At 40.5% G+C, this 27,783-nt stretch overlaps 2 protein-coding genes across 2 annotated transcripts in view; one reads left to right on the plus strand and one right to left on the minus strand.

Moving 5' to 3' along the window:
• Positions 1 to 22,448, plus strand: part of LOC133655895 (synaptic vesicle glycoprotein 2A-like) — a 29,041-nt gene extending 6,593 nt beyond the window's left edge. Inside the window, exons 2-13 of the mRNA XM_062056499.1 lie at positions 3,936 to 4,633; positions 6,997 to 7,177; positions 7,248 to 7,399; positions 7,482 to 7,615; positions 7,705 to 7,794; positions 9,628 to 9,735; positions 10,016 to 10,104; positions 10,229 to 10,393; positions 10,473 to 10,606; positions 12,118 to 12,324; positions 12,443 to 12,602; positions 20,022 to 22,448. Coding sequence (XP_061912483.1) covers positions 4,018 to 4,633; positions 6,997 to 7,177; positions 7,248 to 7,399; positions 7,482 to 7,615; positions 7,705 to 7,794; positions 9,628 to 9,735; positions 10,016 to 10,104; positions 10,229 to 10,393; positions 10,473 to 10,606; positions 12,118 to 12,324; positions 12,443 to 12,602; positions 20,022 to 20,205 — 2,220 coding nt within the window. The 5' untranslated portion in view covers positions 3,936 to 4,017 and the 3' untranslated portion in view covers positions 20,206 to 22,448. The remainder of the gene's footprint in view (positions 1 to 3,935; positions 4,634 to 6,996; positions 7,178 to 7,247; positions 7,400 to 7,481; positions 7,616 to 7,704; positions 7,795 to 9,627; positions 9,736 to 10,015; positions 10,105 to 10,228; positions 10,394 to 10,472; positions 10,607 to 12,117; positions 12,325 to 12,442; positions 12,603 to 20,021) is intronic.
• A 2,307-nt stretch (positions 22,449 to 24,755) lies between these two features.
• LOC133655897 (procathepsin L-like) lies at positions 24,756 to 27,783 on the minus strand. The gene is made up of 8 exons (XM_062056502.1): positions 27,651 to 27,783; positions 27,464 to 27,591; positions 26,433 to 26,555; positions 26,221 to 26,373; positions 25,938 to 26,162; positions 25,204 to 25,369; positions 25,030 to 25,132; positions 24,756 to 24,971 (listed from the first exon to the last, which is right to left on the minus strand). Exons 2-8 carry the CDS (start codon positions 27,581 to 27,583, stop codon positions 24,872 to 24,874), a joined length of 990 nt encoding a protein of 329 aa, XP_061912486.1. The 5' UTR covers positions 27,584 to 27,591; positions 27,651 to 27,783; the 3' UTR covers positions 24,756 to 24,871.

Here is a 27,783-nt window from a genome sequence, read left to right on the forward strand (position 1 = left end):
TGGGAGCTTTTCACGCAGTCCTTCACGGCCAAAACTCCAAATCTGCACACATTTATCCTCAGTCTGCCTCAACGGCAGAACATCTTCTTCCACAGGAAATATAGATGTGGTCAGTTCCAGGGTTAAACCGTCACCTTTAACTAACTGTCCAGGACTTTTCAGGGACCATTTGAGCTGTCATTCAAGTGTAAAAAGAAGTGACGGACACTTACAGTACGTTACCACCAAATACTGATGACTTTCTGGCAGTGTACATTATGGTCACCATCGTGTACTGAGCAGCCTGGACAGAGACGTGCGTACAGTACAGTGCTGTACTGTACAAGGCTACGGTTATTAATATGACATTTTTCATCTTATTTTGCAAAAAAAAAAAAGAAGAAGCAAAGAAAAAAATCTTGGAAGATTTGCGGATGTATGACGAAACAGTAAAAGGGTGTGTTTTTTTTCTTTGGTACTATTATTATTATTATATTATATATACGGCGTGGCGAAGTTGGTAGAGTGGCCGTGCCAGCAATCAGAGTGTTGCTGGTTATTGGGTTTCAATCCCCCACCTTCTACCATCCTAGTCACGTCTGTTGTGTCCTTGGGCAAGACACTTCACCCTTGCTCCTGATGGCTGCTGGTTAGCGCCTTGCATGGCAGCTCCCGCCATCAGTGTGTGAATGTGTGAGTGAATGGGTGAATGTGGAAATACTGTCAAAGCACTTTGAGTACCTTGAAGGTAGAAAAGCGCTATACAAGTATAACCCATTTATCATTCATCATTTATTATTACATTCTCAACAGCCATACACGTGTAAACATAGGTTAACAAAAAATGTATTTACTAATGTGGTCGCCATATTGTATTGAGCAGCCAGGACGGAAACACCTGGCTCATTTGCCTTCCATTGCTGGTAAATCATGACCTTAAGCTCATGACGCAGTATGGTCCATGATGCAGACACGTTTGTTACTGAGACGTGGCATGTGTAAGTAATATGTAACTATCAGTGTTTTAAACTTGTTTTTATTGACAAATGTGGTGTTTTACCGCAATATTGTTCAATTAAGGACACTAATTACATATGTCTATCCTGTGTGCTTAGCTGTTGTGTAGCTGCTAGCGCCTAGTATATAGCCTACCATGTTTACCTTTTGTAAATGTGTCCCGATACAACATTTGATCACTTCTGATACGACCCATTCCCTCCCTGCTTGGCACTCAGCATCAAGGGTTGGAGTTGGGGGTTAAATCACCAAAATGATTCCCGGGCGCGGCGCCGCTGCTGCCCACTGCTCCCCAAGGGGATGGGTCAAATGCAGAGGACACATTTCACCACATCTAGTGTGTGTGTGACAATCATTGGTACTTTAATCTTTAATCTTAAAAATACCGATGATACAACCTTAAGTATTGGCCGATACTGATATTAATCGGATTTGATATCAGCACAAATGATATCACATACTTGTATTATTTTGTGGTGTGGAATGTTATAAAAGGTTGGATCAAGTCAAATAACTCAGACAGCAACGGTAGGTACGAAAAACACTAACTAGCTGTCTTTAAATTGAAGTGTAGTGGTCATTTTGTTTTTTGGCGACAAGTGTTCACAATCATTTGTGACCTTAAGCTCATGGTGCTGTAAATCGAATGATGCAGACACGTTTGTTACTGGATACTTTTTAATACTTATTATCAATCAATGTCAATCAATCAATGTTTATTTATATAGCCCTAAATCACAAGTGTCTCAAAGGGCTGTACAAGCCACAACGACATCCTCGGTACAGAGCCCAGATACGGGCAATATTACAGTATATTTATTTTGATACTTGTTTATATTAACAAATGTGGCAATATTGTTCAATTAAGGACACTTATTACGTATGTGTAGCTTGTGTGCTATTGTGTGCTTAGCTGTTGTGTAGCTGCTAGCACCTAGTATGTAGCCTACCATGTTTACCTTTTGTAAATGTGTCCCTTGTAAATGTATCACTTGCGACACGGTACCGATAATACAATCTTAAGTATTGGCCGATACTGATATCAATCGGATTCGATATCAGCACAAATAATATCACAGACTTTTATTATTTTGTGGTGTGAAATGTTACAAAGCCCGTTTCCATATGAGCTGGGAAATTGTGTTAGATGTAAATATAAACGGAATACAATGATTTGCAAATCATTTTCAACCCATATTCAGTTGAATATGCTACAAAGACAACATATTTGATGTTCAAACTGATAAACATTTTTTTTGTGCAAATAATCATTAACTTTAGAATTTGATGCCAGCAACACGTGACAAAGAAGTTGGGAAAGGTGGCAATAAATACTGATAAAGTTGAGGAATGCTCATCAAACACTTATTTGGAACATCCCACAGGTGAACAGGCAAATTGGGAACAGGTGGGTGCCATGATTGGGTATAAAAGTAGATTCCATGAAATGCTCAGTCATTCACAAACAAGGATGGGGTGAGGGTCACCACTTTGTCAACAAATGCGTGAGCAAATTGTTGAACAGTTTAAGAAAAACCTTTCTCAACCAGCTATTGCAAGGAATTTAGGGATTTCACCATCTACGCTCCGTAATATCATCAAAGGGTTCAGAGAATCTGGAGAAATCACTGCATGTAAGCAGCTAAGCCTGTGACCTTCGATCCCTCAGGCTGTACTGCATCAACAAGCAACATCAGTGTGTAAAGGATATCACCACATGGGCTCAGGAACACTTCAAAAACCCACTGTCAGTAACTACAGTTGGTCGCTACATCTTTAAGTGCAAGTTAAAACTCTCCTATGCAAGGCGAAAACCGTTTATCAACAACACCCAGAAACGCAGTCGGCTTCGCTGGGCCTGAGCTCATCTAAAATGGACTGATACAAAGTGGAAAAGTGTTCTGTGGTCTGACGAGTCCACATTTCAAATTGTTTTTGGAAACTGTGGACGTCGTGTCCTCCGGACCGAAGAGGAAAAGAACCATCCGGATTGTTATAGGCGCAAAGTTGAAAAGCCAGCATCTGTGATGGTATGGGGGTGTATTAGTGCCCAAGACATGGGTAACTTACACATTTGTGAAGGCGCCATTAATGCTGAAAGGTACATACTTGGATGGCAACATATGTTGCCATCCAAGCAACGTTACCATGGACGCCCCTGCTTATTTCAGCAAGACAATGCCAAGCCACATGTTACATCAGCGTGGCTTCATAGTAAAAGAGTGCGGGTACTACACTGGCCTGCCTGTAGTCCAGACCTGTCTCCCATTGAAAATGTGTGGCGCATTATGAAGCCTAAAATACCACAACGGAGACCCCCGGACTGTTGAACAACTTAAGCTGTACATCAAGCAAGAATGGGAAAGAATTCCACCTGAGAAGCTTAAAAAATGTGTCTCCTCAGTTCCCAAACGTTTACTGAGTGTTGTTAAAAGGAAAGGCCATGTAACACAGTGGTGAACATGCCCTTTCCCAACTACTTTGGCACGTGTTGCAGCCATGAAATTCCAAGTTAATTATTATTTGGTAATTTAGTTTTTCGGCGACACCCGGTGTTCACAATAATTTGTGACCTTAAGCTCATGGCGCTGTAAATTTAATGATGCAGACACGTTTGTTACTGGATACTTTCTAATACTTATTACAGTTTATCTATTTTGATACTTGTTCATAACAACAAACGTGGCAATATTGTTTAATTAAGGACACTTATTACGTATGTTTAGCTTGTGTGCTATTGTGTGCTTGGCTGTTGTGTAGCTCCTAGTAGCCTTTAGCCAACTATGTTTACCTTTTGTAAATGACATAAATAAAATATAAGAAAAGACCAATGTGTGCTTATATCGGATATTTTAGATACAAGCTGATCTAAGCCGATTTTTTGCTTGTATGCAATATCAATATCTGATCGAGGCTGTAATCTTTATCGTCTTCCCAAGGATTCTGTGAGGGATTCACCCGTCAGACAGAAGATCCAGGTGGCCAGAATCCTCAAATCGGTTCATCTCCTAACCTCGCAAGATGGAGGACGGCTATCAGAACCGGACCGCCTTCATCAAAGGTGCCAAAGACATCGCCAAGGAGGTCAAGCGCCAGGCCTCCAAGAAGGTGGGCCGCTCGGTGGACCGCATGAACGACGAGTACAGCCGGCGCTCCTACAGCCGCTTCGAGGAGGACGACGATGACGACTACCCGGCGCAGGGCGGCCAGGACGGCGGCGGCTACTACCGCGGCGACAGCCAAGCGGCCAACGAGGACGACGAGGGCGGCCACAGCGACTCCACCGAGGGCCACGACGAGGACGACGAGATCTATGAGGGCGAGTACCAGGGCATTCCCAGGGCCGACTCGGGCAAGGGCAGCCTGGCAGGCGGGCCCGGCTCGGTGGCGGCCGGCGCTCAGCAGTTCCAAGACATCGGCGTGTCGGAGGCGCAGAGGAGGAAAGACCAGGAGGAGCTGGCCCAGCAGTACGAGACCATCCTGCAGGAGTGCGGACACGGAAAGTTCCAGTGGACCCTTTACTTTGTGCTGGGCCTGGCGCTGATGGCCGACGGCGTGGAGATCTTTGTGGTCGGCTTTGTCCTCCCCAGCGCTGAGAAGGACATGTGTCTGTCTGAACCCAACAAGAGCATGCTGGGTATGTTCACACACGCCTGAATCACTTATTTTGTCTTTAATGGAGGACCAACAAATTGTATTTGTACATATATATGACGAGAAAGTAGGGAAAATGGCAAATTAAAAATAAAGTCACAGAAACTCACCTTTATCCGGTTTTGCACCAAATTTGAATAAGTCCACAATCATAAACATAACATAGATACACAATTAGTCAATATTACTTTATTATCCTGTTATTACCATTATTATAATATATATTTATTTTTACTTTTTTTTTTTCCCACAAATTAATAATTCAAATTATTTCATGGCAACTTGAGTGACAGTGTGCCTCAAATTATAGCATTAATAATTTCAATGTTACTATGGCAGTCATTTTCAACCCCATTAGAGGACAGACAGACTTCCACCAAGGCCAAACTAACAAATGTTTAAATATAGGGTGCATATGGTTACATGTGTATGTAAAGGTGAGAATAAATCTGAAAAAAATGGCAAAAAAAGTTAGAGAAGCGCACATTTATCCGGTTTTGCACCAAAAATGAATTGGTCCGCAATGACAAACATAACATACACACAATTTGACAAGCTCATTCTATTTATTTACACAAATAAACCCATTGTTTGAACAAATTATTGTTTGTATATATATATATATATATATATATATATATATATATATATATATATATATATATATATATTTTTTTAATACAAAATATGTTATTTTATAAATGAATAATAATACATTTATTGGTGTATGAATGGGTGTTTCTAGTATTTTAGTTACCCTTTTTGACATTATTAATAATATTATGGCAGACCTATTTGTATTATTATATTGGCAATATTGCAACACTATGATTTGCTTAAAATATTAGAAACAGCAACAACAAATAGCTGCATTTGCACCCAGAGATGAGGAGAAATTATTGATAAAGGATGAAAAATGTTACAGAAGCACACCTTTATCCGGGTTTGCACCAAATTGAAATAGTTCCACAATAATAAACATAACATAAACACACACTTTGGCAATATTATTCTATTATTCTAGTATTACTTTCTACTTTTTATTTAGATAATTCAATTTCTTTATTTCAATCAATCAATCAATCAATCAAAGTTTACTTTAATAGCCCTAAATCACGAGTGTCTCAAAGGGCTGCACAAGCCACAACGACATCCTCGGCTCAGATCCCACATCAGGGCGAGGAAAAACTCAACCCAATGGGATGACAATGAGAAACCTTAGAGTATATTTTAACATATTGATTAAATATCTTCACAAAATAAGTGATTTATCAAATTAATAAATTGAAACATTTAATGGCAACTTGATTGACAGTGTCCATCAAAATTTAGCATCAATATTATGAATGTTACTATGGCAGACATTTTTAAACCCATTAGAGGAAAAAACGATCAAATGTTTGAAATTAGGATGCATATGGCTCCATTTGTATGTAAATATGAGATGGAATGGGAAACATGGAAAACAAATGTTACGGAGGTGCATCTTTATCTGGTTTTGCACCAAATTTGCACAAACTTGTGACTTAACTCATTCAATCAATTCCAAAGAACAAGAGGCACTATTAGAAGTAACCCTTTAATAATAATAATAATTATTATTATTATTATAATAATAATAATAATAGTAATAATAATTGGAGAAAAAAATAATAACAATATTAATAATTGAAGGAAAATAATAATAAGAAGAAGAACAAGAATTGTAGTAGAAAATTGTTACAATAATAATAATGATAATAATAATTGTAGTAGAAAAACAAACGTAATAGGACATGATTACAAAAATAATAACTGGTGTAGAAAATAATTACAATAATAATGATACTTGGAGTAAAAAAAAAAATATATTAGAAAATAATGATTGTAATGATTATTATGATAATTATACTAATAATAATCGAAGATGAAAATGATAATGATAATAATATAAATAATAACAATAGTAACAATAATAATAAATGGAGTAGAAAATAATTACAATAACAATAATTATTGGAATACAAGTAATATGGAATATAAAATAACAATTCGCATTAGCAAATTTGAATTGGTCCACAATGACAAACATAACATAAACACCCAATTTTTGATAGTAATAGCATGAATGTTACAATAGCAGACTGTTTTAAACCTATTTAGAATATATTATCATAATATAATATTTATAATATTATAGTGGAAATTATGCAATCGAGGTCAACATTTTTTTAAACAAAATAAGTATTTGAATTGCATTTCTAAATATAATTATTTGAATTGCATTATTTATGTACGGTACAAGTATTTCTTTGATCATTAGATGCTGCACCAAACTGCATACTAGTGTGTTGTGTTGTCTCTCAGGTCTGATTGTGTATTTCGGCATGATGGTGGGGGCGTTCCTCTGGGGAGCTCTGGCCGACCGCATCGGCCGCCGACAGTCTCTCCTCATCTCCCTGTCCATCAACAGCATCTTCTCTTTCTTCTCGTCCTTCGTGCAAGGATACAGCACCTTCCTCTTCTGCAGGCTCCTGTCAGGTGTTGGGTAATTATCAACCCCAAAAAATCTTGAAGAAAAAAGCAGGTAAGGGTCACGTCTTGTCCCTTCTCTGCAGCATCGGAGGCTCCATCCCCATCGTCTTCTCCTACTACTCCGAGTTTCTGTCACAAGAGAAGCGAGGCGAGCACCTCAGTTGGCTCTGCATGTTCTGGATGATCGGTGGGATTTACGCGTCGGCCATGGCCTGGGCCATCATCCCTCACTATGGTCGGTTGAGCTCATTGAGGAATGCAAGTTATACTAAGATGCTCATTGCAAATAATGATTGTGTTTTGTTCTGTTCTGTCAGGATGGAGCTTCCAAATGGGCTCGGCCTATCAGTTCCACAGCTGGCGTGTGTTCGTATTAGTGTGTGCCTTCCCCTCCGTAGCCGCCATCGCTGCCCTCAGCGCCATGCCAGAGAGCCCACGCTTCTACCTGGAGGTCAGCTGACATAAGGCGCTAACAACAACAACATATTACACGTAAGACTTGAAAAGTGAGAGAATCACACGTCTTTTCTTTCCTGACAGAATGGAAAACACGATGAAGGCTGGATGATTCTGAAGCAAGTTCACGACACCAACATGAGAGCCAAGGGACACCCGGAAAAAGTCTTCACTGTGAGTACACAAACATGATAGTTACATTTGTGTTGGTGATCATTCCTTCGTATGTGGAACAACTACTATCTTCTCTGTCAGTCCAATATGTTATTAACAATCAAAGATGAAGTGATGGGAAATCTTTGCCTTTCTTAGGAGAATATCTTACCCTGCACCATTATTGGGCCCGTATAATTATCATGTACCTCTTAGTATGCACCATTATTGGGCCCCTATAATTATCATGTTCCTCTTAGTATGCACCATTATTGGGTCCCTATAATTATCATGTACCTCTTAGTATGCACCATTATTGGGCCCCTATAATTATCATGTTCCTCTTAGTATGCACTATTATTGGGCCCCTATAATTATCATGTTCCTCTTAGTATGCACTATTATTGGGCCCCTATAATTATCATGTTCCTCTTAGTATGCACCATTATTGGGTCCCTATAATTATCATGTACCTCTTAGTATGCACCATTATTGGGCCCCTATGATTATCATGTTCCTCTTAGTATGCACTATTATTGGGCCCCTATAATTATCATGTTCCTCTTAGTATGCACCATTATTGGGCCCCTCTAGATGTCATACACCTATTAGTGTGCAGCATCTTTGGGCCTCTATAATTATTATGCACCTGTAAGTGTGCACCAATATTGTGCACCTATTAATGTATATAATAATTGGGCACCTATTTACATGTATGATTATCAGGTACCTAACTTATACATGTGCACCATTATTAGGCGCCTATTTATGTTTATATTAATTGGGTACCTATTTGTGTTTATAATAGTTGGGCACCTATTTATGTTTATAATAGTTGGGTACTTATTTATGTGTTTATAATAGTTGGGTGCTTATTTATGTGTTTATAATAGTTGGGCGCTTATTTATGTGTTTATAATAGTTGGGTGCTTATTGATGTGTTTATAATAGTTGGGTACTTATTGATGTGTTTATAATAGCTGGGTACTTATTGATATGGTTATAATAGTTGGGTACTTACTGATGTGTTTAAAATAGTTGGGTACTTATTGATGTGTTCATAATAGTTGGGTACGTATTGATGTGTTTATAATAGTTGGGTACTTATTGATGTGTTTATAATAGTTGGGTACTTATTGATGTGTTTATAATAGTTGGGTGCTTATTTATGTGTTTATAATAGTTGGGTATCTTTTTGTGTTTAATAGTTGGGTACCTATTTGTATTTATAATAGTTTGGTACTTTTATACAGTATGTGTTTATTATAGTTGGGTACTTATATACATTATGTGTTTATAATAGTTGGGCATCTATTTATGTTTATAATAGTTGGGTACCCATTTTTGTTTATAATAGTTGGGTACCCATTTGTGTTTATAATAGTTGGGCATCTATTTATGTTTATAATAGTTGGGTACCCATTTTTGTTTATAATAGTTGGGTACCCATTTGTGTTTATAATAGTTGGGCACCCATTTGTGTTTATAATAGTTGGGCACCCATTTGTGTTTATAATAGTTGGGCACCCATTAGTGGGCACCATGACTGGGCACCTAATAGTGTCCATTGTTATTAGTGTGGATGATTATCAGTTACAGACGCCTATTAGCATGTACCGTTATCAGGCAACTACATAAATAAAATCTCATCTCGCTTGTTTTTATCTTTCAAAGTGAAAATAACAAAGACATTGCTACTAATATATTTGCAATGGTGTTGAGTGGTGCCTCTCTGTGAAAGACAATTTTGACTTTTCTGAGTAGGTTTTTTTGGTCCCATTTTTGTGCACGCAGTGTAGAAATAGAGAAAAATAGATATTTAGGTTGTTAATTGAAGCCTTCTTTTCCACCTAGGTCACCACCATCAAGACGGTGAAACAGATGGATGAGTTAGTGGACAGTGGCACCGACACGCCCGTCTGGCAACGCTACAGACTTAAAATCAAGAGCCTCTCCCAGCAGGTGAGCAGAAGTCAAAGTGATTGATTACTGTAAAGGAGCCATTGAAAAACATTGGCATTAGCATTTGTGGCTGTAAGCAACCTCTGGATGTATTTTTTTTAATTCACACCACAAGAGGCATTTTATCTACCTCTTGCTTCTGATTGGTTACATGACCTAGGGTTAGAGTTCCACCTGTTGCTTTGACATGCACATGACCGCCCCTGGTTATGGTTTTGATGTGTATTTTGTGGAGATGTAGCCTTAAAAACGTTGATTAAAACAAAAAATGTGATTGCAGATTCGGAATAATATTGTTGCCTGCTTCACCCCGGAATACAAACGGACCACTTTCATGCTCATGGCTGTTTGGTTCACCATGTCATTCAGGTAAACACAAACTAACAATTACAGTATCGATACAGCAGTGGTATCGATACCACTTATGCGTTCTGATTGATGTTGTATACCAGCGTGTTGTGTGTGTATGGATCGTCCTAACGCCTGTTTGCAGCTACTACGGCCTGACCGTGTGGTTCCCCGACATGATCAAATACATCCAGAAGCAGGAGTACGAGTCCCGCACTAAGACCTTCAGCAAGGAGCGTGTCGAGCACGTCACCTTTAACTTCACCCTGGAAAACCAAGTGCACCGCGAAGGCTACTACTTTAACGACAAGTGGGTGACGTCAACGCGACATAGGAGCGCCACAATCGAACACGCACCTGATCAAGTATACATCTGCTCTTTACCTCAGGTTCCTCTATCTAAAGATGAAGTCTATGGTGTTTGAGGACTCCATCTTTGAAGAATGCTACTTTGAGGACATCACATCAACGCACACCATCTTCAGGAACTGCACCTTCATCGCCAGCCTGTTTTACAACACAGGTAACTGCTCTATTTATGGATTTAAATCAGCTTGAAGTAGACTTTCGGCCAGCTGGTCGCCGTGGAGATGTCTGTTATCAGTAACCCAGGGTTACTAGTGCTGCCAGAGGCGTTACCATGCCAACATAAACACACCATTGAAGCCTTTTTTGATGACATCGAGTGGTAGATGGCAATTTGCTCAACGAATGGTGACTTTTTACTTGAATCAAAATGATACTTGGCATGATAGAGTATCAACAAATATTCTAATAAAAAATACAATCAACATTTTTAAAGCTTTATGTAAAAAATTTGGAATGTTTTGGGCAAAATCTTGTATTTAGTCAAACAACTTTTGACTTAACTCATTCAATCAATTCCAAAAAACAAGAGGCACTATTAGAAGTAACCCTTTAATATTAATAATAATAGTAATAATAATTGGAGTAGAAAATAATAACAATATTAATGATTGAAGGAAAAAAATAAGAAGAACAAGAATTGGGGTAGAAAATAATTACAGTAATAATCATAATAATAATAATTGGAGTAGAAACAAAAATGGAATAGGACATGATAACAAAAATAATAATAACTGGTGTAGGAAATAATTACAATAATAATGATACTTGGAGTAAAAAAAAAAATTATTAATTGAAGTAGAAAATAATAATATGAATTTCTGGGGAGGACGAAGCCGACCATTATAATAATTATTATGACAATTATACTAATAATAATTGAAGACGAAAATGATAGTAATAATAATATCAAAAATAATAATAGTAACAATAATAATAAATGGAGTAGAAAATAATTACAATAACAATGATTATTGAAATAAAAATAATTAATAATATTACTAATTACAATTGGAATAGAAAATAACAATTAGCATTGTTAGTAAGTATTAATATTAATAATGTAAATATAATCGTCCAAAATATATTCTTAAAAGTTGTTATTATATAAGGCCTTTAATTCCGATTAATGTATTTTATAGTAATATTTAATAATATATGATAAGGATAATAATACATATAAGTGAAAAGAGAATTATTATTATATAATGTGTATTTTAGTAAATGTTATGTCAATGAATTTCTTTGTCATTTACTGATTATGTATTCAATTAATTCATTCTAGAATGCAGTGAGATGAGATGTTTATTTTAATTAAAGTGGACAAAGCTCCGAATATGAATTGAAGCAAACACTCTTTTCCAGTGGAGGCCACTACAGTATTTGAGTAAACAGTGCGTCAACAAGTACAATTTATAGAATGTCTTTATTCACTTCCAATCATATTGCTATGATTATATATTAAGGTTAAAGGTAATTCATTGTCATTTTCACATGAAAATATGGGGAAAACAAAATTAAGTTGTCAGATCTCTGTTGAAGTGCAAATATAAAACGACAGTGAACATGAATATGGAATAGCAGCACGTTATGCTGCTCACAACCACCAGTGGGCGTGATTGTAAGGTGTCCCCAGATTGCTATGATATGTTGTGAAATGTCTTTTAGACTTGTTCAAGTACAGGCTTGTGGACTGCAAGCTGGTGAACAGCACCTTCCTCCACAACAAGGAGGGCTGCATGCTGGACTTCAGCGACGACTTCAACAACGCCTACATGATCTACTTCGTCAACTTCCTCGGCACACTGGCCGTCCTGCCCGGCAACATCGTCTCGGCTCTGCTGATGGACAAAATAGGCCGTCTAAGAATGCTGGGTAGGCCGATTGCTGCATCCAATCAGTCTTTTATCACCGTCTACAGCGCTAATTGTCTTCTCCCTTCTGCACACACACACACACACACACAAACACACACACACATGCATAAACATAGCGGGGTCCAGCGTCATATCGTGTGTTAGCTGCTTCTTCCTGATGTTTGGAAACAGCGAGTCGGGGATGATAGCCCTCTTGTGCCTCTTTGGCGGCATCAGCATCGCTTCATGGAATGCTCTGGATGTCATAACGGTGGAGCTCTACCCCTCAGACAAAAGGTAAGCACTATTTTTTTTGTAAAATATCTCAATATACTGCTTAACTATATGCAATATCCTTTTTAAAAATAGGGTCTATTCTAGATTTGAATATATTTTTCAATACATTTATTTTTTTTAATCATTGTTGATTCATAATACATTGTATACGCGTGTTTGTATATACATACATACATGTATACAAACAGTGCTCAATACGTGAGTGTAGCGCATTGTCTATATATATATATGTATATATATGTATGTCCGCCCTGAGATCGGTAGGTTGTGAGTCATACCAAAGACTATAAAAATGTGACCCATTACATCCCTGCTTGGCACTCAGCATCAAGGGTTGGAAATGGGGGATAAATCACCAAAAATGATTCCCGGGCGCGGCCACTGCTGCTGCTCACTGCTGCTGCTCACTGCTCCCCTCACCTCCCAGGGGGTGATCAAGGGTGATGGGTCAAATGCAGAGAATAATTTCGCCACACCTCGTGTTTGTGTGACAATTATTGGTACTTTAACTTTATATATATATGTACTGTATATAATACTAATAATCTGATAATAATCAAAATTATTTGTAAAATGTATTTTTATTTAAAAAATCTCAAATAAAGGACTCACCTCTAATAAACAATTTATTTGCAAATGTTACACAAATATTTTAATACAGTATAATGTTATTGCAGTACATGATATTATTAGCTCTATCTTTCAGACAAAAGGAAAGCATTTTTTGTAAAGTATCACAATATACTGCTTAACTATATACACTATTTTGTAGGATAACAGTATAGTTTCGATTTCAATATATTTGTCATTATATTTTGTTTATCAGTAATAAATTACATATTTGTGTATGCATGTACTGTATGTATCAACTTTATATACATTTGTATAGGTCTTTATTTATTATTTGTATATAAAACAAATTGTTTAAAATCATTAAAAAATTTTTACAAAATGTATTTTTTGAATTTGCAGTCTTCATTGTTCATTAAACAAATTGCAAAAGATTCACCAACACAGATGTCCAGAATACTGTGTAATTTTGCGATGAAAACAAAGCTTTTTCTAATGGATACAATGGTGTCCGAATACTTCCGTTTCAACCATTGACGTCACGCACATACATCATCATACATAGACGTTTTCAACCGGAAGTTTCGCGGGAATTTTAAAATTGCACTTTATAAGTTAACCCGGCCGTATTGGCATGTGTTGCAATGTTAAGATTTCATCATTGATATATAAACTATCAGACTGCGTGGTCGGTAGTAGTGGGTTTCAGTAGGCCTTTAAATTACACAGGATTGAAAATACACAACAATATTAAAATTACATAATGATAAGCAATTTAAAATACAAGTACAATACATAGAGAGTATGTGAGTTACAAATCAGTGGGCGGTCGAGTTACAGTATATTAATTGAAATGCATTTCTGGAGACAGTGGCTACTGTGAATAGAGCAGTTGGAGTCCAGGGAAGACTGGAGGACAACCAGGAGAGACTGGTGGCAGCAGGATAGACTGCACCGGGAGAGGCGGGCTAGTAACCCTACCCTCTAGTTTTCCAAGAGGAAGACACCCAAAACCTACTACGAAGACAAAACAGAGAAAACAACCCGAAGGCCCTCCGAGAGGCGGGATGGAAGAAGGGCCAACAAGGACGGATCACACGGTAACGACCGCAAGGATATCGGCAAAAGAGAAGATCCCAAGGAAGTGTGGGTGCGGCTGGGAGAAAACAACAACTTTAAGGGGACTCCACATCCACATGGGAAAGATGAAGTGTGGTGGTGGGAGTCTGATGCAACCTTGCACTGCCCCGATAAGGGCAGGTCAGACAAATGGGATCCAAGGCCGGGTAGACAACCACAGTGCCAATGTTGCAGAGGTAGAGCAGGAGGAAAGGAGGGAGGAAGAAGAAAGGGATGTCGACAAGCCCCAAGAAGTGAACCCAGTAGCACCCCCAAGCGACCCAAGAATAGAGTCAAGTCAAAGAGCCAGGAACCTGAAGAACCCACTCCGAAGGAACAAGATCAAGTGGCCGAAGGCCAACGAGACAGAGGAGTGGAGAAAGTTGGATGAACATCTCAGCGGGCTGCTGCAAAATGCGCTGCGCGGGTCAGTGGTAGCCAAGCTAAACCTGTTTGCGGAAATCCTCTATGAAGAATGCAGCAACAGGTATGGCGAGGTGACCATCAGAGAGGCCACAATAAGACCAAAGAGCAGGAGGGAGAAAGAGATTGATGACTTGGTGGCAAACAGAAGGCAGCTCCGCAAGCGTTGGAGGAAGGCAGAGGAGTCTGAGAAGGAGGGCCTGAAAGCTCTCTGGGATGAGATCAGAAGACGCCTCGCTAACCTCCGGAGGGCAGAACGTATCAGAAAACAGAGAAAAAGGAAAGAGAAAGAAAGGTCAAGTTTCTTCAGGAACCCATTCCGGCATGCACGCGGGCTCCTTGAGGAGAAGACAAGTGGAACCCTGGATATCTCCAAAGAAGAACTGGAGGAGCACATCCGCACTCAGTATAGTGACCCAGCAAGGAACAACCCGCTAGGCTCCCCAGGGTATGTGCCCAGACCCTCAGAACCATCAGCCCTGTTTGATACATCACCACCCAAGCTCAGCAAGGTCAGGCAGGTGATCCAGCGGGCAAGATCTGCTTCAACACCAGGCCCGAACCGAATACCGTACAGGCTGTACAAGAACTGCCCAGGAGTGTTGAAGCTGTTATGGACCCTGATGAGAATTGCCTGGACTAAGCAGACCATACCATCCGAATGGCAGAGGGCAGTGGCAGTTTCTATTCCCAAACAACAGAACGCTAAGACCATCGAGCAGTTCAGGAGCATAGCCCTACTGAATGTGGAGGGAAAAGTCTTCTTTTCTGTGATGGCAAGAAGAATGACTACCTACCTCACGGAGAACAACTGCATTGACACCAGCTGCCAGAAAGCCGGGATTCCAGGTTTTCCTGGCTGCGTAGAGCATGCTTCTATGATTTGGGAACGGATCCAGACCACTAAGAGGGAGAAGAAAGATCTGCACGTCATATGGTTAGATCTAGCAAATGCCTATGGGTCAGTGCCACACCTGCTCGTAGACTAAGCCATGGAATTCTTCTACATCCCAGATAACATCAGGACCATGATCAAGATCTACTTCCAGGACATGCACATGTGCTTTGCACTGAAGAAGGTGACCACTGGCTGGCAACAGCTGGAGCTAGGGATCGCAATGGGATGCTCCATTTCCCCCATCCTATTTGTGGCAGCTTTCGAGGTCATCCTGATCGGGGCAAGGCAGGTGGTGGGTGGTGTCCGGCTGCCCGCAGGCCAGAGTCTCCCGCCTCTAAGGAGCTATATGGACGACATCACCTGCCTGCTACGAACCGCCCCATGCACATCCAGGCTACTTAAGAGGCTGAATGAGCTGATCACCTGGGCCAGGATGAAGTTCAAGCCTCAGAAGTCAAGGAGCCTCTCAATGCGAAAGGGGAAGAGAAACGACAGAGTCACCTTCACCATCAGCGGAGAAGACATTCCACGCATCGTGGATCAGCCCATCCGTAGCCTGGGAAGACTCTATACACCTGGTCTCTCAGACAAGGACATGGGAAAAATCATCCACCAGCAGCTTTCAGAGGGCCTGTCCAAGATTGATGCAAGCCAGCTACCTGGGAAGTACAAGGTGTGGTGTTATCACTTCACCCTGTACCCAAGGATGATGTGGCCTCTGAAGCTGTGCGAAGTCACGTCATCAGCCGTAAGCCGGATGGAAGCAAAAGCCAACTCTTTCATCCGAAAATGGCTTGGCCTGCCACGGTGCTTCTCAGCTGCTGGCCTGTATGGATGGAACTCACTCCAGCTACCCCTGAAATCTATCACCCTGGGCTACAGGCAGGAGAAGGCAAGGCTGGTGATGGAGCTAAGGGACTCTTCTGACAGGGCAGTGGCGGATGCAAATGCCCGAGTTGAGACTGGAAGGAAGTGGAAGGCCAAGGAGGAGGTCCAGAAGGCGATGGGGAGACTGCAACATCAAGAAGTCGTGGGCATGGTCCAGACAGGCCGGGCAGGCCTTGGATGGAGCAATCCACCCATCCTATGGTCCAAGGCAGGCAGGAAAGAGAGGAAGGACCTTGTTGTTGCTGAGGTCACCAGGATTGAGCAGGAGGAGCTCAGAGTAAGGTCTGTGGCACAGGGGCAGCAGGGGAGGTGGACAACTTGGGAGGGTGTATCGAACCGAGCAATCAGCTGGGCAGATTTCTGGAAACTGCCACAGGCTCGGCTCAGTTTCCTCATCAGGGCAACATATGACACCCTCCCAAGCCCTAAAAACCTCCACCAATGGCTTGGAACAGAGCAATCCTGCGACCTCTGCGGGACCATCAATGCCTCACTCCAGCATGTTCTGTCAGGCTGCAAAATGGCGCTGACACAGGGTCGGCTCAGATGGCGGCACAACCAAGTGCTCAGCAAGCTGGCAGAGGTGCTAGAGAAAAGTCGGCACGAGGCAAACAACCAGAGTTCAGCAGAAAGCCAATGCAGGATCCACTTCCTAAGGCAGGGGGAACCTGCGACACATTCCAGCAAGAGACCACCCGCCAAACTATTAACACCAGGGGCGGCGTGGAAGATGGAAGTGGACCTGGGTAGGCAGCTCCAGTTCCCACAGGAGATATGCAGCACCACCTTAAGACCAGATGTGGTGCTGTGGTCTGCAGCTCTGAAGTCAGTAGCACTGATTGAGCTGACAGTGCCATGGGAGGAGGGACTGGAAGCTGCCTACGAGAGAAAGAAGGCAAAGTATGCAGACCTGGTCACGGAGTTCAGAGAAAGTGGATGGAGGGTGAGACTGTATCCGGTGGAAGTGGGAGCCAGAGGCTTTGTGGGCAGAACAACACCACACCTGCTCAAGGACCTGGGACTACGTGGAGCCACCCTGAGCAGATCCATCAAGGAGCTTTCAGAAGCAGCAGAGAAATCTAGCCACTGGCTCTGGCTCAAACGACACGACAAGGCTTGGGGAGCAACATCCAAGTAGGTTTTGCTGCAGGGGGTGTCAGGGAGACGTCCCTGTTCACTGCCCCGCCACCGGGAGATGTTCTGGGCTAAGGGGCGAAACATCAATGAGAGGTGGTCCCCAGCTGAAGACCCTGCAGCAAAACCTTTTCTGGTATGCGGTCAGGTTTAGGCCTGCCTCAGGGAAGAGGACGTCCCTGCCATGCACAGTCCACCACAGGCACCGGTAGAGGTGCGACAGGCCTAAGGCCCAGCGGCAAGACCACCTTGCTGTAATTGAAAAGCAGCTTCATTTAAAGTGCAGAAGTATATAAAGTGCAGCAGTTTTTATCAAAGTCCACATAACACAGCATACAGTGCGCCAGTAGACATCAGATGGTATCCATAAGGGTATCATTCTATAGCTATATACCCCATTGGTACTGCATACGTAAACAAGATTGCGATGTTACAAGATTAGACTGGTGCTCTGGTGACCATCAGACTGCTCCCTCTAGATATAAGATAGTTGCAATTCAATATTATCATACAAATGCATTAGTGTAACATTTTCTCAAATACACATCATATTTCTGATGTAACTTATATATATAACTTTTATAAATGTATGGTATTTCAATTGAATCATGAAAAATATGATTATTATTGTAAAAATGCTTTTGTCTAACGGCCCTCTCGCTCATGGACGCTTCACCTTTACTAATTGCTGTATTTTTAAATATGATAAATATAGAGTATTATTGATATACCTGTATATTGTTATTAAATGTGTTACAGTTAAATTGCTATTGTAAGTTTGCGGCTTCACTTTATTGCTGAATTTTTGTAAAGCATATTTTACCTATATTTAAAGCATTTTCAACCACAAAACTAGCTAAATGAACAAAAAAATATTGATTGATTGATTGATTGATTGAAACTTTTATTAGTAGATTGCACAGTACAGTACATATTCCGTACAATTGACCACTAAATGGTAACACCTGAATAAGTTTCTCAAGTTGTTTAAGTCAGGGTCCACGTTAAGCAATTCATGGTACAAATATATACTATCAGCATAATACAGTCATCACACAAGTTAATCATCAGAGTATATACATTGAATTATTTACATTATTTACAATATGGGGGTGGGATGTGGAGGGGGTTGGGACGGGGGGGTTAGGTTGGGTTGCTATAAGCATACTTCAGTCATCAACAATTATATCATCTGAGAAATGGACATTCTCACTTGGTAGGATATGTACAGCGAGCAGTGACCATAGTGAGCTCAGAAAGCATAAGAACAAGTATATACATTTGATTATTGACATTTGATTATTTACAATCCGGGGAGGTGGGATGTGGTGGGGGGAGGGTGTTAGGCTAGGGTTGTAGCTGCCTGGAGGTGTTCTTTTGTGAGGTTTTGAAGGAGGATAGAGATGCACTTTCTTTTACACCTGTTGGGAGTGCATTCCATATTGATGTGGCATAGAAGGAGAATGAGTTAAGACCTTTGTTAGATCGGAATCTGGGTTTGACGTGGTTTGTGGTGTTGTGTTGTGGTTATGGCGGTCATTTATGTTCTGGAAGTAGTTTGACATGTACTTCGGTATCATGGAGGTGTAGCGAATTTTATAGACAAGGCTCAGTGCAAGTTGTTTTACTCTGTCCTCCACCCTGAGCCAGCCCACTTTGGAGAAGTGGGTAGGAGTGAGGTGTGATCTGGGGTGGAGGTCTAGGAGTAACCTGACTAGCTTGTTCTGGGATGTTTGGAGTCTTGATTTGAGGGTTTTGGAGGTGCTGGGGTACCAGGAGGTGCATGCGTAGTCGAAAAAGGGTTGAATGAGAGTTCCCGCTAGAATATTCATGGTGCTTTTGTTGACCAGAGAGGAGATTCTGTAGAGAAATCTCGTTCGTTGGTTGACCTTTTTGATTACCTTGGTTGCCATTTTATCACAGGAAAGATTAGCCTCCAGAATGGAACCTAGGTAGGTGACCTCATCTTTCCTGGTGATAACAATGTCACCCACTTTAATAGTGAAGTCACTGACTTTCTTAAGGTTGATTTGGGACCCAAATAGGATGGATTCCGTTTTACCTAAGTTTATGGATAGCTTGTTGTCAGCGAGCCAGGTGCAAATGCTACAGAGTTCGGCACTGAGGATTTTTTCCATCTGTGATTTGTCCTTGCCGGATACATATAAATACTATAGTAGAATTGACCACTAAATGAGACTAACCAATCAGAGCGCGCTGTTGAGTTTCGTTGTCACTGATTGGCAAAGCCTCATGCAACATTACTAAATTGTATAAAAAATGTAATACAAATACAGTAAATACTATTTTCTACTTGCGTCCAATTTTTAAAGTAACATTTTCATGTTCAAATAGTTTGACTGTTTTTGTGTTGTGTTGCTTTCAAGGACCACGGCCTTTGGCTTTCTGAACGCCCTGTGTAAACTGGCAGCCGTCCTGGGCATAAGCATCTTCCAGTCCTTCGTGGGCATCACCAAGGCCGTGCCCATCCTCTTCGCCGCCGGCGCCCTGGCCGCAGGTAGTTTCCTCGCCACAAAGTTGCCCGAAACACGGGGCCAGGTGCTGCAGTAGAAGCCGGCGTCCAAAGCTCGGTGCGAGGGCGTGACACCTGCAGAGGGGGGGAGGCCTCATCCCTTCAGAGCTTCAGCGCCGCCTGTCTCTCGCACTCCCAAACAACCACACACACAAACTCCCCTTTCTTTTTCTTTTTTAATGTCAAGCCTAGAATCCTCTGAAATGTGGATGACGTCATTGTGATCGACAGGAGAGCACGCAGGTGCACAGAAAACAAGCCATTCTCCTATAGGAAGCATCGCCAAGTGCGTTTCTTCTTTCATGGCCTGGCTGCTTTGTTTCATGTTATTTCATTAGTTTTGCTCACATTTGTCTTAATTGCGTTAATCTCCTCCTCAAAAACATTTCCCAGGATTCTCCTGTTCAATGTAAAATGGGGACACCTTAGTCCCGCCCTCCCTGTGTGTCTCCGCACAGCGCCCTCTGCTGGGCATTTTTCTTCAATCCCGTGTTGACGGTTGAGTTGCCTTTTTTTTTTTTAAGTGCAAGAGCGTTCGTGGGTGTGTGTGTGTGTTGGAAAACTTGCATCATTCCAAGATTTAAACGTTAAAAAAATATATATATATTACATTGATAGCTTCTGGTTTTGGAGAGCAGAATGTACCGAGCAGCATCAGCAGAGTTTACACTATTTAGACAATAAGGATCCGCAGGTGAGTGCTTCACTTATGTTTACATAATTGAATCGTACGTTCTGCTGTTTTAAAACGATCAATGCTTTTGTTTTAGCGCTATAACTCCATTATACTCATAAGCACAAACAGACCAATGTAAGTGTGGTTATTGATTAGGTAATGAGGCACAAAACTGGACGTTAGAAGTCCCAACAACGCCAACTAAAAGACACATTTAGGTTCATACTTTATATGCATTATAATTCCCCATAATGTTTACTATTGGTTTGTTTGCAGACAATCAACGAATGCATTGTGTGTTTGGAGTTTGCCTAGCATAAGCAGCTGTTAGCTTAGCTTCAAGCAGATTTTAGCTTTAAGTGAGAAACCACTAAAACACCGGAGGGTAAAGCAAATAATGCAAAAATAGACAACCAGTGTGTTAAATTCGGAAATGTATCTAAAAGAAATGTTCTAATAAAATCCACAACTTTGACTGTTAGCTGCTTACCCTTATTTCAGGTTTGTATGCTTAAGCAAGCAAGGCTAACAACTTGAATGTGCGTTTCCCTTGCAAAAATTAGTATAAATGACGACATAAATACCCATATTTTAGAAACTGTTTTCGTTAAAAACATTCGGCACATATTTTTTAACTTGTTTTTTGTCTGCTTACGTTGAGAAACACACCTTATATATGCAGCGTGGCAGTTAAACATGGGAATTCAGAGACTCATGGGGTGCTCTTCCGGGTTATTTAAAAAAAGGAAAGAAGAAAAATCCTCAATTTACAAACGACTTGACTCTTAATTGAAGTCAAGCCATCGTGCGTGACGCATGTTTGTGTCGTATTGTCTGACCTTTTTGGACGTCCTTGTATGCCAGCCAGTTTGTGTCTTTTAAAAAGCCATGTTTTTCATTGTCTGACGACTACAACGATTCGTTGCTTGCAGTGGTTGTTCTTGATTAAAAAGTGGGGTTAAATGGTGAAATGTTGAATATGTGTTCTGAAAATGGTGACTGTGCTCCTTTGTTATATTTATTTTTCAAACATACACATATCTATACATATTACAAGAGTAACGTAATAGCGATGGTAAGAAATTTGCCTGTCGGCCATCTTTGATTGGGGCAATAAGCCTAAACATGAAAGTCATCTAAAGAGTGCCCTTTGGAAACTATTAAATGTTATGTGTAGAAGAATAAACATATATTGTATATGTAAATCTATCAAATGGGTCCCTATCGTTTGGAGTCGAATTGAAGTCAGTTTTTTCCAATCAGATCAAAGGATGGAGGACTTTTTCCGTCTTAAAATGGACACGAGGACAAATCCATGATGCCAGAAAGTTCCAAATCTGGACAAACTGAAATAATGCAGAGTTGGACTATTTTTGTTTTCCCATCTTTAGTTGAACAAAAACGACTTTAAATGTAAGTTAAAAAAAAATCTATGTAAACTGTGTAAAAAATAGATGTTTGTACTGTATGTGCAAGTTTGAAATTTGTGGAAAATTCAGGAAAACTGTTTGGCAAATGAGAAAAAAAAAGTGTGTACAAAACTTTGTGGTGTGTTGTCTTTGTTTGCAAAAATGAAATTGTTGGTAAATTCACTATTTGACTCTGGGTATTGAGAATATATTCGTCATGGGGAAAAAAAACAAGGTACTGTAATTATTTTATGTGCAAATTTAAAGTGTGAGTCACTTTCATGTTGTGAAGGATGTTCAACAGTCCGAGGTCGGGGTCCTCTGTAAGATTTATAAAATGTATTTAAAACAGGTCACAGGTAAATCTTACAGTGTTGGTCTTACTCCTGCAGAAGTCTGTTGATTGCGTACATACTGTAAGCGGGTGCCTCCACAAACAGATCAGGCAGGGGTGGTATTGAGAACGGACGAGGCTGGAGGTGACCACAGACTCCAAACAAAAGTAGCTAATGGTTTCCAGAGAGACCAGAGGAAACCGCTGTCAGGGGGTGTCCCAGAGATGGACATAGGGAGGGCCTGGAAGTTACGTCCGTACTCGGCGTACAGTCCACCCATCAGCTCCTGTGGAAGGGTGGCACAACTCTACATACCCGGCGGGATTAACAAGTTGTATCATTTGGTAAGGTGGTGAATTCAGTAATTTAATTTGTATCGCCGCAGTAATACATGAAGATCGGATGCTACGAACAGACACATAGGGCTAAAAGCGTGGATACCGTGACACAACTCATCAATACCGTAACAATTAATATGCTTCTATTTCCCAAACAGTCGATTAAGCCAATGATCCACCCAGTTTGAAATACCTGATTGGGACGCCAGTTCCTTTGACATCGCACGCAAGCCATCGAAGGCTCTAGTAAAAGATCCATCTGACGCCGTACTGTTTGGAATGTAAATACTGTATTTTTCGGACTACAAGGCACACTTAAAGTCCTTTCATTTTCTCAAAATTCGACAGTGCGCCGGATGTACGTAATAATTCTGGTTGTGCTTACAGCCCTTAAACCAATTTTATTTGGTACATGGTATAATAAATGGGATCAGTAGATGACAGTCACACATGAGACATGTGGACTGCAAGTTGATGCCTGTTCAATAAAGGACGCTAGCCAGCCCAAATATTAGTTTCAATGAGAATATAGAACATTACACACGGCGCTCAAAAATCTGTCAAAATGGTGTATGACTTTGGTAAGCTACAAAGCCACACCGCTTGGATTGTCGACACATTATGGCTACCGGAGTCAAATGAACTGAGCTGCAACATTCGAGGATTATGTTGTGTAAAATGACCCCGAAATGGCACCTTTTAGGAGACATTGGGCTTTTTGTTTCGACCAGTTATGCAAAACCAACTTTTCCTACATATTGGTTCTTGATGTGGATTTGGGATCTCGAATCTAAAATTTTTGCACACGTCTATTGTAGTCCGCACTGTAGTCAATAAGCTCCTTTTCTGTCATCCTCCGCTGTTGCCATTTCTAATACAAATCTGTGTGCAGTTTTAACATCTGTCAGTAGACTCGCTATGGATGCACTAAAAACTACCGGTACAACAAAAATGACAGGAAGAAGTGGAACCAAGTAAATAAGACCACCCACAAAACTGCGCATCCTGAAGTGTCAGAAAGCTGCTTGAAGGTATGTAAAACATTCTATGCAACATTTTGATCAAAGAACCACCATTACATGTTATGTAGGTAGACCACAAGTGTTTTAAATGCTGAAACAAATGACCCCTTTAATATGGAAATAGACCCACTCAACACTACGCCTAATGGTCCAAAAAAAATACAGTAAGCAGTCTTGTACTTAATGCCAACGGTTTGGGAAGCCAGCAAGAAATGTAGCGCTAATTTACAGCAGTTATCACACTTCTGCAGGAATAACTTCCTCTGGTGTAATTGGAGAGAAGGGTGCATGTGCCAATGCAATTTTAAGTTGAAAATTTAGCACAACTGCCATAGTACCAATAAAATACCTGAAGTTTAGAATTTTTACCACACTCAAGTTTACCTGGGCTTATGACGAGTACAGTAATTTATGTATCCAGTTAATCTCGTCAGATGTAAAATTTTAAGTTGTGCTTTTAAAATTAACTGGTTACAAATGTTCCAGCGCTGTCTTAGTCCTGCAGAAGTCGGTCAAATTGGTACATCCACAAGAAAGTCTCCAATTAAATTATTCTTCACTATAACAAGTCCTGTTGACATTCCTCACAAGTTTAGTGAGGAATCGGGTTATTTTTAAGGGGAATTTTTGAACTTAAATGTACCAAAACACTTTTGGCAGGCTTGAAGGTAGATGCAGCTGCATATTTATGTAGATAATGACAGTAGCCAGACAGCATGTGCGCTCTTTGAATGAAGCATGCATTTGTGAACATTAAGTGTATTGTAGCTTGTCAGGAATGAAAAGAAAAATCCAATAATGTAAATACTTCAGTGGCAATACAAATACTTTATTTTAGAAAAACATTGACTTCATTGTGTATCAAGACGAACTGTGGCCAGCAAGGGCCATTTAGAAATTGAATAAAATTCTGGACTTTAGCATTCACATGACCGGAAAACAAGCATACAGTGCAATGCCACACTGGTTTTTTTTGTTGCGAGCCATCTTAATGTAGCCCTCGTCACCATAACGGAGGCCCCAACTGAAATTAAAAAAAAAAAATTAAGTAAAATATTTAACCTTGAAACCTTAAAATATACCTGTTTTTAACCAGCCAATAGTCGCTTCCTTTTTCTGTGCCATAGCCCACAGCTAGCACGCCATGGTTGATCTTGTGTGAGCACATAATGTCCTGGTACACACCTAGATAAACCCCCCCCATCCCCCCCAAAAAAAATGTTAAGCCAATTTGACATGCATATTACTCAACTTACCATGGCGGTAGAAATGGAATTTAGGTCGTGAGGCATCCACGGCGACGGAAACTGGCCCAATAGTGGCCACAGCCATTTTTAGTGCCTTTTCATTCCCCTTTGGGACATACACATAACCTGAGCAGTTGGCAGCACGATCCTGCGGCTTATACCTGCACTCACCAGGCTGAAAAACATTTAAAATTCCATTATTGCAACCTTTAACAAATACTAAATATTGCTACTATAAAAAAGGGAAAATAAACCATGCATCCATAGTCTAAATTTATTTTTACATCATAGACTTTTAAAAAAAAGGGGAAAAAAACCCAAATTTGCAATTTTTAAAATGTGAAAAAAAAATAAAAATACAGCTTTGATAGGGATAAATACATTGAGAAAAGATCACCTCATTGCGAAGGGAAACTAATTGTATTTCATAAAAAGATGCCCATGTTTGAATTTACACATTTTCCCCCAATTATATGAAATAGTGTGAATCTTTGGGCACCCAATTTGCACATATATTAGTATAATTATAAAGAAACTAGAACTGGTTAGAAAGCTTCTGGTTGCATGGAGATGGCCTAATATAGCTTAGATTTATTCTTTATGAAAAAGTATTTTTTAAACTTGGGATGAATAAGCTTCATGATTTTTATGCACCCCTACTAAATAAATGTAATTGGCAGCTGGGATAGGCTCCGGCCCCCCACGATCGAGGGGGACAAGCATTATAAAATTGTTGGGTTCACCTTTGCGACATAAGGATAGGCCTCATCTGAGTCGATGCCTTGGTTCTGGTTGACATAATTAAAAGCGTTTGCCATGAAGCCGCCATGGCACCCGTGGTTGCCGTAGTCGAATGAACAATCCACCAGGTTCTGAGGACTCAACGACTTAAGGACCCCCGTTGTCTTCTTCAGTTGACCCTCCAGAGCTCCCACGGCACTGAAGGCCCAGCAGGAACCACAAGAACCCTGCAGGGGAGTTTGTTTTTTTGTACATTACCAATAAGAGACTTTCACTGGCACTTACCTGCATTTTGACCTCAGTCACCAGGCCCTTTTCCCTCCAGTCCAATGAGGACGGCAACAGATTGCGTTTGTCCCAGTTAAAGTTAAAACGATATCTTTCCAGATCTGAGGGAATGATGGTGCCGGTGAAGGTGCCGCTAATCTCCTCTCTGGTCTGCAATATGGCACAAACATGGGAGTATATTGTGGAGCATGCTAAGGTTGTCCACTCACCAGGTCTCCCAAGTGGTTCATGGCCAACTCGAAGGTGTGCAAGCCCAGGGAGGTTTCCAAGTTGTGCACGTTTATCATCTGCAGGTTCTCTTCCCAGATCTGCCTGCGACCAGACTCTTCTAGCTGCAAACACAGCAACTTATATTTCAACCGTAGTGTTCCTAAACTCTGTATGAGGACCAAAAATGGGCCAGTAAAAGAGCAGGCTTTGCTTCACATTAAAGTAGCACTTGGCACAAACTACCCATCAGCATTATGTTGCAATGTAATGTTAGCATTGTAGCTTTACTGTGCCCTGTCCCACTCCACATTGTATACGTTGCGAATCACCAAACATTGCCCCTCCCCCCATATTTATATGCACTCAAGTATTGCAAGAATTTGTTTGAAACAATCATTTGAAAACTAAATCCACATTTGGGTTTTTGACTTAAAAAAGAGGGATTAACATCTAAATACCATAAATATTTGGTTTACAAAAAAAATGCCAACAAATTCCATATAATTGCAACCAAATAATTTGAATAAATTCTTAAAGCAGTCATTTACTTAAATTTAAAATCCAAGTTTTCCTTTAAATGTAGGATTGTCCAATTCATAATCAGTGGATACTATGAATAACAGTACATTATCAGTGCAACTTCTGGGGGTTAAGCCTCCCACGGTCATTAAAACCTGCTTCCAACTTGAACTGAGGGTCCCTGAATGCACCAATTATATGCAATCAGATGCAACAGTGAAACTTGTTTCTCATATGCTGCCACAAATTGATTTAGTGTATTTTTACCTTTCATCTATCACCTCACCCTTTTTACAAAATGCTGGTACTACCACTGACAGTTAAGTGTCCATGCTAGGTTTGCCTCTACCTAGGTAAAACAAATTTTCAATTTTTGAGATAGAGGTAAATTTTAAGCATTCTTAGATTTGATTCAAGCAATCTTACTATTGGGCTTTGGAGAAACCGTAGTTCGGCTTGGGCAAACAGCTACATATCTTTTAAAGACATGAAAACACATGGAGTACAGTACCTGATGGAAGTAAACCTTATTGTGCGTTGTCTTCCATAGCTCCCAGTGGTCATTCAGAGCCGGACTGATGTCGGCCTCTACCAATCCCCACAAGATGGCGAGCAGCAGGCTCCGAAACATTTCTAGATCTGCAAAACAAAACTTGTAAAGGTAAGAGTCTAACACAACTGCATAAACGACTGCTCACCTGAATAGAGGACAGCAAACCTGCACACTGACTATAGACAGCAGTCCCTCCTTTTTATCTTATTGGCTGCTTTGCACACCTGCAGACAATAAAAGGCTGATGACATCATCACAGCTCGCTCTTCTTATTGGCT

This window comes from Entelurus aequoreus, linkage group LG08, assembly GCF_033978785.1.
Source record: "Entelurus aequoreus isolate RoL-2023_Sb linkage group LG08, RoL_Eaeq_v1.1, whole genome shotgun sequence".
NCBI classification, from domain to species: Eukaryota; Metazoa; Chordata; class Actinopteri; order Syngnathiformes; family Syngnathidae; genus Entelurus; species Entelurus aequoreus.

Bases quoted from the DNA above. Each gene is read 5' to 3' on its own strand.
- LOC133655897 (XM_062056502.1), bottom strand. From the start codon at position 27,583: ATGTTTCGGAGCCTGCTGCTCGCCATCTTGTGGGGATTGGTAGAGGCC. The intron at 26,163-26,220 runs GTAAGTGCCAGT...ACTCCCCTGCAG, and splicing joins TGACTGAGGTCAAAATGCAG to GGTTCTTGTGGTTCCTGCTG. The intron at 25,133-25,203 runs GTAAGTTGAGTA...GGGTTTATCTAG, and splicing joins ATTCCATTTCTACCGCCATG to GTGTGTACCAGGACATTATG.